At 40.4% G+C, this 14,592-nt stretch overlaps 1 protein-coding gene across 3 annotated transcripts in view; it reads right to left on the minus strand.

Annotated features, from left to right (window-relative positions):
* The window catches only part of LOC101739637 (arrestin homolog), a 22,377-nt gene continuing 7,785 nt past the window's right edge, over positions 1 to 14,592 (minus strand). For all 3 annotated transcript variants that reach the window (XM_062668404.1, XM_062668405.1, XM_004925776.5), the window contains exons 2-8: positions 6,307 to 6,497; positions 4,903 to 5,081; positions 3,762 to 3,897; positions 3,433 to 3,590; positions 2,800 to 2,943; positions 1,413 to 1,542; positions 1 to 436 (exon numbers count right to left, since the gene is read on the minus strand). In XM_062668404.1, the coding sequence (XP_062524388.1) occupies positions 338 to 436; positions 1,413 to 1,542; positions 2,800 to 2,943; positions 3,433 to 3,590; positions 3,762 to 3,897; positions 4,903 to 5,081; positions 6,307 to 6,497 (1,037 nt within the window). In that variant the 3' untranslated portion in view covers positions 1 to 337. The remainder of the gene's footprint in view (positions 437 to 1,412; positions 1,543 to 2,799; positions 2,944 to 3,432; positions 3,591 to 3,761; positions 3,898 to 4,902; positions 5,082 to 6,306; positions 6,498 to 14,592) is intronic.

Raw genomic sequence — 14,592 nt, forward strand, 5'->3', positions numbered from 1 at the left:
TGTATTTAAGTAATGTTTTTATATTACTTACTTTGACACAATATTGCATTTTTATCATTATTATTATTATTATACTTATAAATACTGATATTATTACAATATACTTATGAGATCCTTTAAATATCTTAAAATATAGATTGCAATCAGGTGTAACAAATACATTTCTCAAACGCATATGATTATGGTTTTAACAAACCGGCTACAATCTGCAGCCTAAAAGAGCGACTGGTTCAAACAACGCATCACAAAAATAATGCAAATTCTTACAATAAAAATACATCATTTTCACTGATGCAGTAGAACTATTTCTCTTTGATTCACGTAGGAAGAGACACGTCTAATAGACCTCGATGCTCTCCTGATGGTGCACGGTGTCCTGGCGGAACATCTCCACGTCGGCCTGGCTGTCAGCGTGGATCACCTTGGCCCGTCCCTCCTGAATAACAAAAGTATACAAAATGAATGTAAACTATAACAGAACGGTAACCACATGCACTTCACAATGAAGATAAAATATCAAGTTAAGAGCTATGATGAGAGACGGGTGGAGGAATTGGAGGAGATGGAGGGGTCCCGGGGTCGGAGGGACATCATCACCGTCGCTGCTCTTGACTGTGCGCCCCGTCCACGGAAGTTCGCTTCTCATCGCAAATATCGTTTTTCACAAGAAAAAGACGTTAAAAATAGAATATTTAAAAATTTAAACTTTATGGTCCGTGTGTGAACATATAGTGGAAGCTCTTATTTCTTGGTTTGCGACTTGAATAATGTTGTAATTTTTAATGAGACCGATGTTGCTCCTGCGGCTATCAAACGGTGCGTCAGTGGAGAATGTTGCTAAGCGGTGTGGTCAGGTAAAATAAAGACTTTTTCCTACCTATGCTGATAGCCTTTAGAGGCTATTTCAGCTTCACCCTAACGTATGTTGGTGAGCTCACGGGGCTCAAACTGGAAGTGTTGCTAGTACTGGCCCTAATAAGAGCAGTGCTTCGCAGAATCTACCACCGGATTGGAAACGCGACCCACTGAGAAGATCCGGCGAGAAACTAAATCGGCTGTGTCTATGGGTTAATTCGCCCGTCAAGCTCTTCGACGGGTTCGAGGAGGACGGTGACTGGTGCTTGTGGTTCCTGAAAGCCCCGTTAATGTATCGGGATCCGTAATGACGTCTTTAGGGCAACGTCTTCATGTCGTGCAGCCTTCTCGGAGTGAGAAAAGACAGTTGTAATAACGGTGTATGTAAATTGAGATCGAAAAAAATCTTTAAGCTGAGTAGTGCTTTAAGCGCTTGCCAAAATAATGAAACATGACTCTATTAGAAAGAAGCTAAGTATATTATATTGATTGATGTCATAAAAAGAGTTACAGAATCTACTAATGATTGTTAAAGTAGTGGCGCCTCGCGTCCAGACCTTAGGGTGCATGAGGATGAAGGGCAGCTCCGCGACGAGCTCCCCGCTGAGCGCGCCCAGGTACAGCTTCACCTTCACGCTGTAGCTCACCACGATGCCGAACGCGTCACGCTGCTCCGGCTCCAGCAGCCTGTGCAATATGTAGGTAGGTATTACATACAACACGATTTACTGTACGAAGGTTGGCTCCTTAAAGTTTTTGAAAGAAGGGCTTCACTTTTAACACTGTAAATTAGGTGTAAAATTTGGCAAACCTCCTAATATTCTGTTGTCTTTATTTTTCTTAACAATTTAACAAACTCCTTTCCATTTGCAAGTCGTCGTGGCTTAAAGGATAAGACGCCCGGCGCATACGTACCCCGCTGGCAGGTTCCAATTGTCGCAATGATATACCTATACATATGTACGTCCTTAACAAATACTCACGATTGATTTCCAAAATTATAATTTGCGAAATTACTAGTGGTAGGATGTTTTGTGAGTCCGCACGGGTAGGTACCACCACCCCGCCTATTTCTGCCGTGGAGCAGTAATACATTTTAGTTTGAAGGGTGGGGCAGCTATTGTTCTGTAAAACCTGAGACCTTAGAACTCATGTTTCAAGGTAGCTAGCAACATTCACGTTGTATATATAGATGTCTATGGGCTCCGGTAATCACTTAGCACCAGGTGGGCCTTAAGCTCGTCCATCCATCTAAGCAATAAAAAAAATATACATATTATATATTTCAAACCACAACATATTCTATTTTGTTGTTTCAGTAATTATTTGCTTTAAATTAAATTTGTTTACTGTCTTCTATAATTTATTGTTTATTGTTAATTTACCGCACAAAGGACACAAAATGCATGAGATCACTTTATTGTTCTGATTTTAAAGAGGTGTATTACAAAACATCTACATCGTTTATACAAAAGAGTTAAAACAGTCAAATCTGTGATAACTGATATACAAGCTTAATTATCTATATATTAATACGTGAAGCAAAAACTTTGTACCTACCCTTTTTTACGAAAAATGCGCGGACGGAGGAGTATGAAATTTCCCAAGAGAATATAGAGAAGGAGTACATAATGCTAATATTTCATTTAAATTATGCATTAATAATAGGTTCATTAAATCAATAAAAAACATTACACAAACTACCATGTATTTGACACACACACATATAAATACTCTTCGTTTACTGTCAATTTTTTGTTATTGCTTAGAGTCTGTGTGTTAAATTGAGAATAGGTTATTATAGTTTATCTTTAATATGATTTGTCTATAGTGTAGTATTTGACAAAAGAACCATATTAATGTTCAAAAGTATAATTTCAATTAATTATAGTCTAATTTCGACAAGTGCGGGACCACTAGTAGTTATGAATGAGTGTTGCTCACAGAGTGGTGGAGGCGAGCGTGGTGTCGGCGCGCTTCAGCTGTCCGTCGAGGGCGACGCCGCGCTTGTCCCTGTTGGAGGCCAGCGTCGGCGACAGGTGCAGCACCTTCTGCAGGCTGGAGCCCGGCTGCAGCGGACACCCGTCCCTGCGACCACGACAGAACCCCTCACAGTATAATCGTACATATTGTAACCGGTGCCATTGAGTCTAATTCTGAACTCTTCATTCTCAATTCTTATATGGTTATACTTGAAATCAAACTTAAGGTAACTCGACTGATATATTGTTAACACTGCTTCGGAGCTGTTCCTGTGAAAGCCCGTATATCATCTAAGAATACTTAAGATTATTTCACAAATTGTTTGTACTTGGTGTCGTGTACTACATGAACGACTCCAAAAGTTTTTGTATTGACGCAGACCCGCACCAGCCACGACGACTTCATTTAGTCTTATAGACTTATTAGTCATTTTTGCTTTTATTTTAAAACCGTTCAAGATAAGATTCAAAATCTCACTGCGTCAAGTAATTTTACACTTAAGGCATGTGAATTATAATACACAGTCGCCGCGACGCACAGGAGCCAGTGCGCATCGCCTCCCGGTTCACGAGCGCTAGTCACTGAGCTACTCACTGGGTCTCGATGCTGGCGACCACGTTCCTGTACTGGCCGTTCTGGAAGAGCACCACGTCGACGCTCTGGACCACGTTCGCTTTGATCTTCTTCACGACCTTGTTGCTGTGGTTGCGGACGCTCATGTTCACGGCCACCGTCTCGCCGTGCATGTACAGCTGCGGACACACGTCATAACTCATTCCCACCAGACTACCACCCTACCTTAATGTTCAATTTAAAAAATACTTATTTCTTATTCGCTTATTTCGTAGATGTGGAATGGAAGAAGCTTGCATGTCAGCGCTTATCGTAGACCCGGATTGTAAGGTGCATCTCAGTGTACCCGCCTGCTTATCCAAAGTAAGTTCGAGCTCTAGTTGTCCCGGAGAGAGCACGAAGTCCTTCCGCACGACGGTGCAGGGCTGCGGGCCGGGCTTCGAAGGCGCGTACTGCACTTTGCGGATGCCCAGCGCTATTGTACTCCTGACAAACACATCCAGTCAGTTAAGTACGGAACTGTGTATATGCTCTACTTGCATTTGCAAACAAAAATTGCAACAAGAACAGTAGAATATTTTTCCTCTTTTTATTCCTCCTTAATTCTACGTTTTAGTGTAAAACGGCTGCCCCACCCTTCATCTTTGAGTCCACACGGGTAGGTAACATCACCCTGCCTATTTCTACTGTGAAGCAGTAATGCGTTTCGGTTTGAAGGGTGGAACAACCATTGTACTGTAAAACTGAGACTTAGAACTCATGTGTCAAGATGGGCAGTGGCATTGACGATTGACGTGGTTAATATCTATGGGCTCTGGTGACCTTTTACCACTAGATGTGTCATACGTGAGTACGTTCAATAAAAAAACATTGGCAGTATAGTATACAGCCGCGGGCTATCACTGTACTGCCACATGTTAGTTCTGTTTCAAAATATGTTAATATCAGTCAGTAAATTTACTTATTTAAATAGTGAGTAAAAAACAATATGAAATTAATTTTATTATTCTTTAATTGAAATATTTTTATTTATTAAATTTATTATATAATATTTAAATAGCTTCATTTACATACATCTTTAAATAAATAAATTTGTATAGTAAACAAACTAATCCGAATTCGCTCATTTTCAGTTGACCGTAACTGTAACCTAACTACATTAAGTTATGACGATTCAACCAAAATGTACTGTAATATCATTTAATGTTGGTACTATGGGTACATATATACTCTAGGTATGTATAGTTTGTACTATGAACTACCAGCAGTACTGTAGCTGTGCTTGAACTTCTAGTTGTGTTGATATTTTCACAACTTTCTACAGCTATAGGTCAAGTGGAAATGTGGTGAAGATCTCGAGCGGGCTCAATCTCATGAAGTGTACTTAACGAAAAGTATAACTTCGCGACTGGTGGATGGAAAACGTTCGTCAGTGCTTTACAAAAGGTGACGTATCTTTGAATAAAGCTGCTCTAATCTCGCTTCACCTACCTGCGGTGGGACCTGTCTATCTCGGAATCTCCTACGAAGAGCTTGATGTAGTAGTGCACCCCGCAAGGCTCGCCCTCGTCCTCCAGGCCGGGCTGCAGCGTCACGGAGCCGGGCGCGCCGGCCGGCACCGTCAGGTGGAACGGGTGCGCCGTCTCTCCCAGTTTCTTCATCAGTCGCTCCTTTGTGCACCATATTTTTATATTATATTTTATTTTTTATTCTTGTAGCTCCGCTCATCTCAATAGAAGAACCAAGATGCAACTAAACAATGGACTCTGAGGAAAGGATGGCTCTGTCGCCACACGCGGCCCAGAAATCATCTAGGTAGGAGGTTTATATATGCTTTCGATCATGTGGAATGATGGAAATAAATAGTACAAAATGATCACTGACAGTGGAATGCACTGCGTGACTGGGCGTGAGGAACTGACGCTCGTGATCAGTTTACAATGGATTAATGATAGTCTTTAAAAGGAAACAGGGATGACGCTCAGGCCACACCAACTTAGTAGTACTCTGTTCTGTTTCTTTCTAGAAAAAAAACTGTACACCTTAGGTAGGTACCATCTATATTCTGTATCCATATCCTATATTCCTGCAGTAATTTTTCTTGAAAAATTCTAACATTTCATAAAATTGCAGTTGTTTCCACCTTTTTCAGATATGGACAAAATTTAAATAGGACCATGTGAGAAGCACCTGCTTCCAAATAAAAAATAATCATCAGACTCAGTTCACTCACAAACAAGTTCTGCGGTAACACGCATAAAAAATACAGTCCAATTGTTAATCTCCTCATTTTTTTAAGTCGGTTTAAAAGGTATAGCCAACCTCGGTCAGCAGTTTTTGACATTTTCAGTCACATCAGAGCCAGGGCTACAAACTTTCGGAAAATAAAACCTAAGGCAATCAATCAGCCGGTACGGAAAGATCATTGAAATCGGGCCCGGCTTAGGCTATCTATCTCTAGAAAAAACGACTGTATGTTACGCACATAGCGAGAGTGAACGAGCTGGAGATGTCGAGAGGTAGTAGATGAGCTCGGCGCGACCCAGCCGTACGGACCACAACGCGTTTATTGTTACTAGCCTTTAGTCGGTCATTGAATCGAGAAGGTTTCATCTATAGTGTTACTCAGCATACATTGTGAGTCCGTGCGGTTAGGCGCCACCTTGCCTATTCCTTAAATGAAGCGGTGGCGGTCCAGATTTCAAAGATGAGGCAACCGTGATACAATGAAATTTACTTTATAGTGATGTCTTAAAGTGGATGGCCGCATTGAACCATGTAATGGCTATGGGCTTCCGTAACAACATCAGAAGGGCCGTGGACTCGTTCACCTTCGTGCCTAATGCAACAACTATAATACTAAAGAACATATGTATTAACGACAGTCCTCAGTACCTGCGTGCGAGTCAGTTCATAGGATCGCTTCTCGGGCGGCGGGTAGATCTGTTCGGAGGCGAGGAACAGCTCCTTGTAGAAGTTGAGCCCCATCACCTCATCCTCCTCGCGCCCGTAGCGAAACGTACACACCACCTGACCGAACACCTTGCGCCCGCGGACGTACTCCTCGTCCAGCAACACCACGCCGTCTGAAAGAGACAACTCACATTATTGGGAAACGAGAAATAATCTAATGTTATTCTAGATGGTGTTTGTACTATTTAGTAGCTAAATTATCGTACTTCGTAGGAAACATAAAAATTTTTTTTTTTTTTTTTAAATCTTTATTTAAGGAGATTATTCACCTAGTGAATATGTCACTCCATTGTGCAACAAAAGATAGTAACAAAAAATTATATAAAAAATAAAGAAAACTGTTATCGTCTCTGAAGGCCCACCAACACTATTTTATAAAGTGACTTAGCCATTTCGGACTCCGGAAAGGCTAATACGCAATTTACACCTCCAACTTGTCGGAAATCTGTATGTTTTGCAAAGAATTGTTGTCTCAAATCATCATTCCGCGCACACTCCATCATAATGTGAAAAGCGTCTTCCACTACATCACAAACTGAACATTTGGGATCAGGAGCCTTCCCCATTAAATGAGCAAATTTATTGAGTGGGATGTGCCCGGAACGAAGTCTGAAAACAGTCACTAGGGTGGTTCTATTAAGGTTACAAGAATCAAACCATGGCGTTTTCCATGGTAGACTTTGAATTGTTTTGTACCACACGCCTTTTTCCAAAGACCTTTCATCGAAATATACCTTCCATAGACGATAACATTCCTCTCTTACTAAGTTGACACAATCGGTATAATTAGGAACTATGTTCAATGGTACACCATCACTAGACGCTTCCTTAGCTAACTTATCCACCCTTTCGTTACCACACAAACCGATGTGAGAAGGTATCCATTGCAATATCACTTCTTTACCGTTCGCTTTTAAGTTATATATCTGCTCAATAATTGTATAAGCAACTGGATTGCCCCTAACACCATAAACGCATCGGTTTAAGTGTTGCAGCGAACTACGAGAATCAGTAAGTATTACAAACTTATCAGAGTCCACTGAGCTAGCATATGATATAGATTCTAAAATGGCTAGTAGTTCTATGTGCATAATTGACACTCGTACATCTGAGATAATATTGAATTTCATACAATTTCTGGTTTGTGGGTCAAATATAGCAGCTCCCATATTTAGATTATTTTCTATTGATCCATCTGTATACAAATGGTAGTAGGATGAATAGTGGTTCTCTAGATGACGTACGCAGCTGTTACGTAACATAAAATGGTTATAACTACGCTTAGGTTCATTCATTCCTTCAATGTTAAGTTTAATTAGGTCGCATAGATTGTATGCACTGATCCATAATCTTAAAGCGAACATTCCTAACTGATCTCTACAGTGGATGACTATGTTGCGGAAACTGTTATGAATACAAACTAGCAGTGGTGTCTTTTTGTCTTTCCAATATCTAGAAGACATAAGGGAATTGAGTTGGTCTAATAGTACAATAGAGGTGTTGCCTGTTATTGATTTAGATTTAAGCCATAATTTTCCAGCTAGATATCTTCTACGAGTCTGAAGAGGTGGTAAACAAAGTTCGCTCTCCATAACATGTATTGGAGTACTCTTAACAAAGCCTCCTATAATGCGCATTGCCTGATTTTGAATTTTACTGAGTTTAACTAAATTTGAATCACAGCTGTTATCATAGAAACAACTTGCATAATCTAGACGGCTTCGTATGATTGATATATATAGCCTGCGAAGATGAGCAGGGTGGACTCCCCATCCCGACCCCGCCAACACTTTAAAAACGTTAAGAAATTTACAAACATTTTGATAAAGTTCATTTATGTGCTTATTCCATCTCAGAGATCTATCCATCCACAGACCAAGGTATTTAAAACTATCTACTTCGCTCAGTGGTGTACCGTTTACTAAAATATTTGCTTGTAATACCTTCCGGCCTTTTCTAAAAACACATATTTTACTTTTTGTAGCAGAAATGTTAAGGCCCAATTCATCTAGATTTTTTATTACAAGGTTGAGAGATCTTTGCAGACGGTTTCTAGCCGTATTCATATCGCTGTCTGTTACATAGAGGACAAAGTCATCAGCATATTGGGCTACACATATATCTTTGATAATATGACAAATTTTGTAAGTTGCTACGTTAAACAATAGAGGTGATAAAGGGTCGCCTTGAGCTAAACCTCGTCCTGTATGTCTGCTAATGTACGAGTCATCAGTTTTGATTTTTAAAACCCGTAGGCTTAGAAATTTCCACAAATATAAACAGAATTTTGCCCCTACCCCAAGACCATCTAGTTTATTAAGTAAAGCATTGATTTCCACATTATTATAAGCGTTATCCAGGTCGAGAAAACAAGCCATGGTGAAATTGTCTCTAGAAAAACCAATCTGAACTCTTGAAACCATTCGGCTTAAAACATCTAGACAAGACCTTGATTTACGAAAACCTACTGTTTCATTAGAGAAAATGTTATTTTTTTCCAGAAACCATTCCAATCTTCTACATAAAATTAGATGAAACACTTTGCACACGCATGACATAAGAGAAATAGGTCGCAAAGAAGAAGCGGAGGACGGATCACGACCTGGTTTTGGAATCGGAAAAATATAAATCTCACGCCATTGATCAGGAATAATGCCTCCAAAGATAAAGCTATTGTACAAAGAGAGCAGTATTTGTTTGCCTTTAAGAGGTAATCGCTTAATCATAGAAAATGATATATCATCCCATCCAGGGGCGGTATCTTTTGATTTTATATTTACCTCTAACTCATTTAAAGTAATTGGAGCCTCTAAGAAAGGATTCGATGAAACGAATATAGGTTGACATGATTGAACAAACAGAGGACACAAATTATTAAGTAGCATTTCGGCTTTAGTTGGGTCAATGTAAGCTCTCTCTGATTTGTATCCCTTCAGCCATTTCATTTTGCTCCACAACTCACTCGTATGTGAAACTTCATTTAAGGAATCACAGAATTCGTGCCAATGTTCTCCAGAAGCTTTCCTTAAAAGTTTTTGTGATTCCCTAATACAGTCATTTAAAATGATCAAATTTGACGGAATAGGATTTTTCCTAAAAGTAGCAAGCGCGCGTCTACGTAAAGCAATAGATTTAGATAGATTTGGATTCCAATAAGGTTTTGGGGCAAACTTAGCACAAGGATCTGTGCAAAACTTAATAGATGGGATACACTTATCTGCCGCTTTATTGATCGTGTCAATAAATAAATTATAACCAGTAAAAGGATCATCCGGAAGAGTAAATTCAGCGAAAGAGTCCGTTAACAGGCTACTATATTCTGTCCAATTGGCTGCTTTAAAATTTCGTTTTTTAAAAGAATTTGAAGAACAACGAAATGCTGATGAAATTTTAATACACAGGTGGTCGCTTCCTAAAGTCTCATTTGATACTTGCCAATTAAATTTGAAAGCTATATCTGGAGAGGCGAAAGATATATCAGGGCTACTACACTGTAAATTTCCAGCTACCAATTTAATGCGTGTGTGACTACCATCATTTAGAGAAATTAAATTGCATTCGTTTACAATGTCAAACAGTTGAGACCCTCTGCTATCTGTCTTATATGACCAGGTCAGGTGGTGGGCATTAAAGTCCCCCAAAATTAAAGTGTTACTGGTAAATTGGGAAAAGATAGCTTCCCAATCTCTACGGGTTGTACGTACCGATTGTGGGCAGTAAATTCCAATAATACTTTCTAGATAATTACAATTAAATAGCCTAACAGAAATAATTTCTATCCCAGAATTTATGTTAGTTTGTATTAATTGTGACTTAATGGATTTGTGACAAAAAATTGAGACACCGCCGTAACCATCGCACCGATCTTTTCTAAAAATATTGTAACCACTAACTCTTAATTCGCTTTGTGGCTCCAACCAACACTCACTAACAACAGCGACATGAATTTTTTCTTGATTTAAAAGATGTTTGAAATCTAGAAGCTTGGGCCTCAAACTTTGTGCATTCCACTGAATTAGTTTAAAATAAATTATTTTGTCAGATCCGTTAGCCATTGATAGAATCGAAAATTAAAGTAAACCACTTTTTAAAAGTTGATGCATCTGGTAAATTAATTAACATTACATTAATCGTCCAGTCTAATAGATAATTGATACATAGTTTGAATTTAACACTCCAAGGCTTATTACTGCAAAATACTACCTCTTTAAGTTTGTACAGAACCTCCATAATTGAAATATCAGACCCCGAGTGAATCTTCCTAGTACGGTCACGTCGAAAATATTTAGATGTATCGTGTAGTGTCGTTTGTGGTTTAGGATCTTGCGTCGTTGAAGTAGAAGGTATATGCGGGTGACAGGACCCCCCCTGCCCCGCGTCTTGATTTCCCTCCTTGATAGGTCCACTAGTATCAGAGCTGGTCTCCGACGCTTGTGATGACGCGTCCCAATCATGAATGGACTGATCCGACGAAAAACGTTGCTTCCTTTTTTTAGATTTTCTTTTATTTTTTTTGGAACTCTTCAAATGTTCGTTAGAAAAAAGTGTATTATTTTCATCTTGAGTTATCTTAGACACGACGGATGCATATGAATTCTTATTACGTGGGTCAGTAGGAAAGGTAGTGTTCTGCATTGTATAAGTGATATTCTCACTCGTTTCTCTGTGAACAGCTGGTGAAAAAGGTGGTACGTACATCAATGAAGCCTTGCGGTACGTACAGTTAAATTCCGACATGATTTCTCTTATTCTTCTTTCCTTCAAATATATTGGGCAGGTCTTAGCTAGGGCCATATGGTTACCTTTACAATTTATACATTTGAAGGAATTGGTCTCGCAATTAGGGTGATGTTTCCCACATTTAGGGCAGAATATTTTTGTAGAAGGGCAATATTTGGTACTATGACCAAAACGCCAGCAATTTGAGCATTGTGTTACGGGGAAAATATATGCTTCGACTTTTACCCTTGTATTGAATAAATATACATATTCCGGAAGTGAGTTACCCTTGAAGCTGAGGCGAATGGTTTCACTGTCTATCCATCCTGGCGAAGCCGGGTTCCGTTTATTCAATCGTTTGATCGCTACTATTTCGCAATTATTGCTGGTCTTAATGTTTTCCATAAGGTCATCCTCAGATATGCCTATTTCCATGTTTTTGACAATTCCATAAGAGATATTTACTTCCCATGAATTTTGAATCCTCCAGCCTTGTTCTTGAATTTCAGGACATGCCGCGAATTTTTCGGAAAAAGCTATGTCCTCAAATGCTAGAAGGACTTTAAAAGCATTAATATATTTCACACGAGTTATACCACCAATATTAAGTCGATGAAATAATTTGGCCAATGCGAATTGTTTTGGTAGCTGATTTTTGCTCGAGATGCAAACATCAACGGAGTTCGGTTTCCAGCGTTTTGCCTTGGACCTCTTTACTACTGTCCAATCTTCTTCATTCTCTTCATTTTGTCTAATATTGTACTCAGTCTCCATCAAGTCTTCTTCTTCTACTTCTCCAGATTTATTGTGCTGTTCATCAATACTTTCTTCGTCTTCATTCCTTCTTGATTGTATTCGTTCATCTTCCATATTTTGTCTACTCATATTAGCTTCCATCTTGTTGCTCTCAACAGTCTCGTTTGCTTTTTCACTCATAGTGCACTAGGATTATAGTCGTACACCTCATTGACCAGAATACGGACGGACTGCGCCCGAGCGCAGTCCCGATTTAGTCAATAATCCCGTCCTCGATTGAAGGTAACCCAAAACAATATTTGAATAAAACAAAAACCAAATTATAGACACGTGCGCAATCACTCGCGTATTCAGATAGATATACGTTATACGTCCAAATACCCGTCCGCTCTGTTCGGCTGCCGGCGGGCGACTGAAACATAAAAATAAGACGTACTAACTACCTACTTAGACCTACCTAGCACTACCCCACCCCTACCCGGGGGTGCCGTTGAAAGTGACTAAGAGATTCACAGGAGTATGAGCAACAGCTTCCTCTGGATATTAGATCGACGTCCTGCGACGGCAAATAGCCATTTGCTGATGGTAGAGTGTATTGTGTGACCCGTCGAGTAGATACCACCATCCCACCTTCATCTGCCGCGACGCAGTCTTGCATTCCAGTTTAAATGGTGGGATAGCCGGTATACAATAAAATTGCAACTTCGAGCTCATGTTTCAAAGTGGGTCGCATCGATTGGGTCGACAACTGAAAATAGTCTCAAGCATTTACACAAGATTCATGGAGCTTAGTTAAACAACGTGACGCTCGTATATAGTAGAGAAGGTGCCTCCAACCGCTGACTGCAATTGCGGTGCGGTAATAATGACAAAACTAATCCGGAAACAATGATGTGCTAGTGAGGCAGGCGATCAGGCGGGTGTGGAGATCCATGGCATTAGAGCGGACACCTCACCGGCCTCGTGCGGGAAGCTCACACGACGCGACCCGCCGCGCCAGGGGTGTCACACTTACACATTAAACGTACATTATACTTACATTTTATTTGTAACAATAATATCGAAGTTAAACATTACTTGATTTTATTTTCAATTCTCATTTTGTACGCTTTCGCTTTGGGATGCATACAGCATGCAGTCGGGTAGCGAGTTGGAGAAATTAATGATTTATTTGATTAACAACGAATGATTTTTATTGAAATATGGATTAGTAGAAGTCGCTTTAACTACTCTTTTTAATATTTGACGAAATTGATAAATCACATTGATAATTGAGAAATCACAATTATCAACACCATCGGCAGACATCGCAAGGGGAATATTGAGTACACCGATCACGTTTGCTGTCTTAGAACAATTTAGAAATCTTCTCTTAACGACGAAAACGAATGACCGTTCTTAGGACAGAAGCGCCGCTCTTCAAGAAGGCTGGTTGGTAGGTGTGATGGCCTCTACGCGCCTCCAGCGGCTAGGCTCTATCGTAGCACGAGGTTAGCCGAGTTCCGAGGATACTGCAATCGTGCTGCATTTCGTTTATCTACCAAACTAATGACCGTCTCTGACGTATATTTATTGGAATCAATTACTTATTCGAGCTCGGGGAATTCCAAGTATGACGTCATCGACTTCATAATCATCAGCCTGCGGCAGTCCACTGCTGGACATAGGCCTCCCCCAAAGCTCGCCACTGAACCCGATATTCGGTTCTACGCATCCAGTTACTGCCAGCTAGCCTTGCGCAGGTCGTCGCTCCATCTATCAGGACTTACAGAGTCTGATTTTTTAAATTTGAGTTATCGAGTATAAGTACACTAAAACACACACATTGGGAAGCCTTCATATTAGGGCGTCTCTACCCTGTGCTTTGCAAGCGAAGCAAATTATCTCTTCGAAAAATGGTGACACTCTAGCAAACTTGCATACGCCTCGTCATGACGTATGCAAACGTAGTGTTCGCTCACGCGGCCCGCTCTAACTTGAAGCCCCTTTAGGTTATTCAATCCCGGTTCTGCAGGATGGCCGTCGGAGTACCATGGTTCCTGAGGAGCGTGGATCTCCACGATGACCTGGCGCTCGACTCTGTCAGTGAGTATCTACAGTCGGCATTATTGCGCCATTTCGAGAAGGCGGCACGACATGAAAACACTCTTGTCGTGGCCGCTGGAAACTACTACCCGATCCTGTAGACCGAATGGTAAACAGTCATCGTTTAACACGTCATGACGTATCCTCCCGATCCATTAACGGTGCTTTTAGGTACCACAAGCACCGGTCACCGTCCTCGTCAAACCCGTCACTTGCGACGAAGGGCTCGACGAGCGAGTTAACCTATAAACACAGCCCACTGAGTTTCTCGCCGGATCTTCGCAGTGGGTCGCGTTTCGGATCTAGTGGTAGATTCTGCGAAGCACTGCTCTTGCTAGGGTTAGTGTTAACAACACTCCGGTTTGAGCCCTGTGAGCTCACCTACACACGTTAGGGCGAAGCTGAAATAGCCTCTCAAAGCTATCAGCATAGGTAGGGAAAAAAAAACATTGGGAAATAACATTTTGTTCGAAATACAAAGTCTAAATAATTCGAAATATTACTGAGTATTTGGGGGTTTAGAGGTAGGGAACAGCTAAAAAGGATGTCGACTTACAAAGGATTTCGACTTAACAAAATTCGAGTTAAAGATTCCGCTGTATACACGTGTTACTTACTACGATTTATTATCTGTAAGTAGATTGTAAT

The sequence above is a fragment of the Bombyx mori genome, chromosome 4, assembly GCF_030269925.1.
Source record: "Bombyx mori chromosome 4, ASM3026992v2".
Classification (NCBI taxonomy): domain Eukaryota; kingdom Metazoa; phylum Arthropoda; class Insecta; order Lepidoptera; family Bombycidae; genus Bombyx; species Bombyx mori.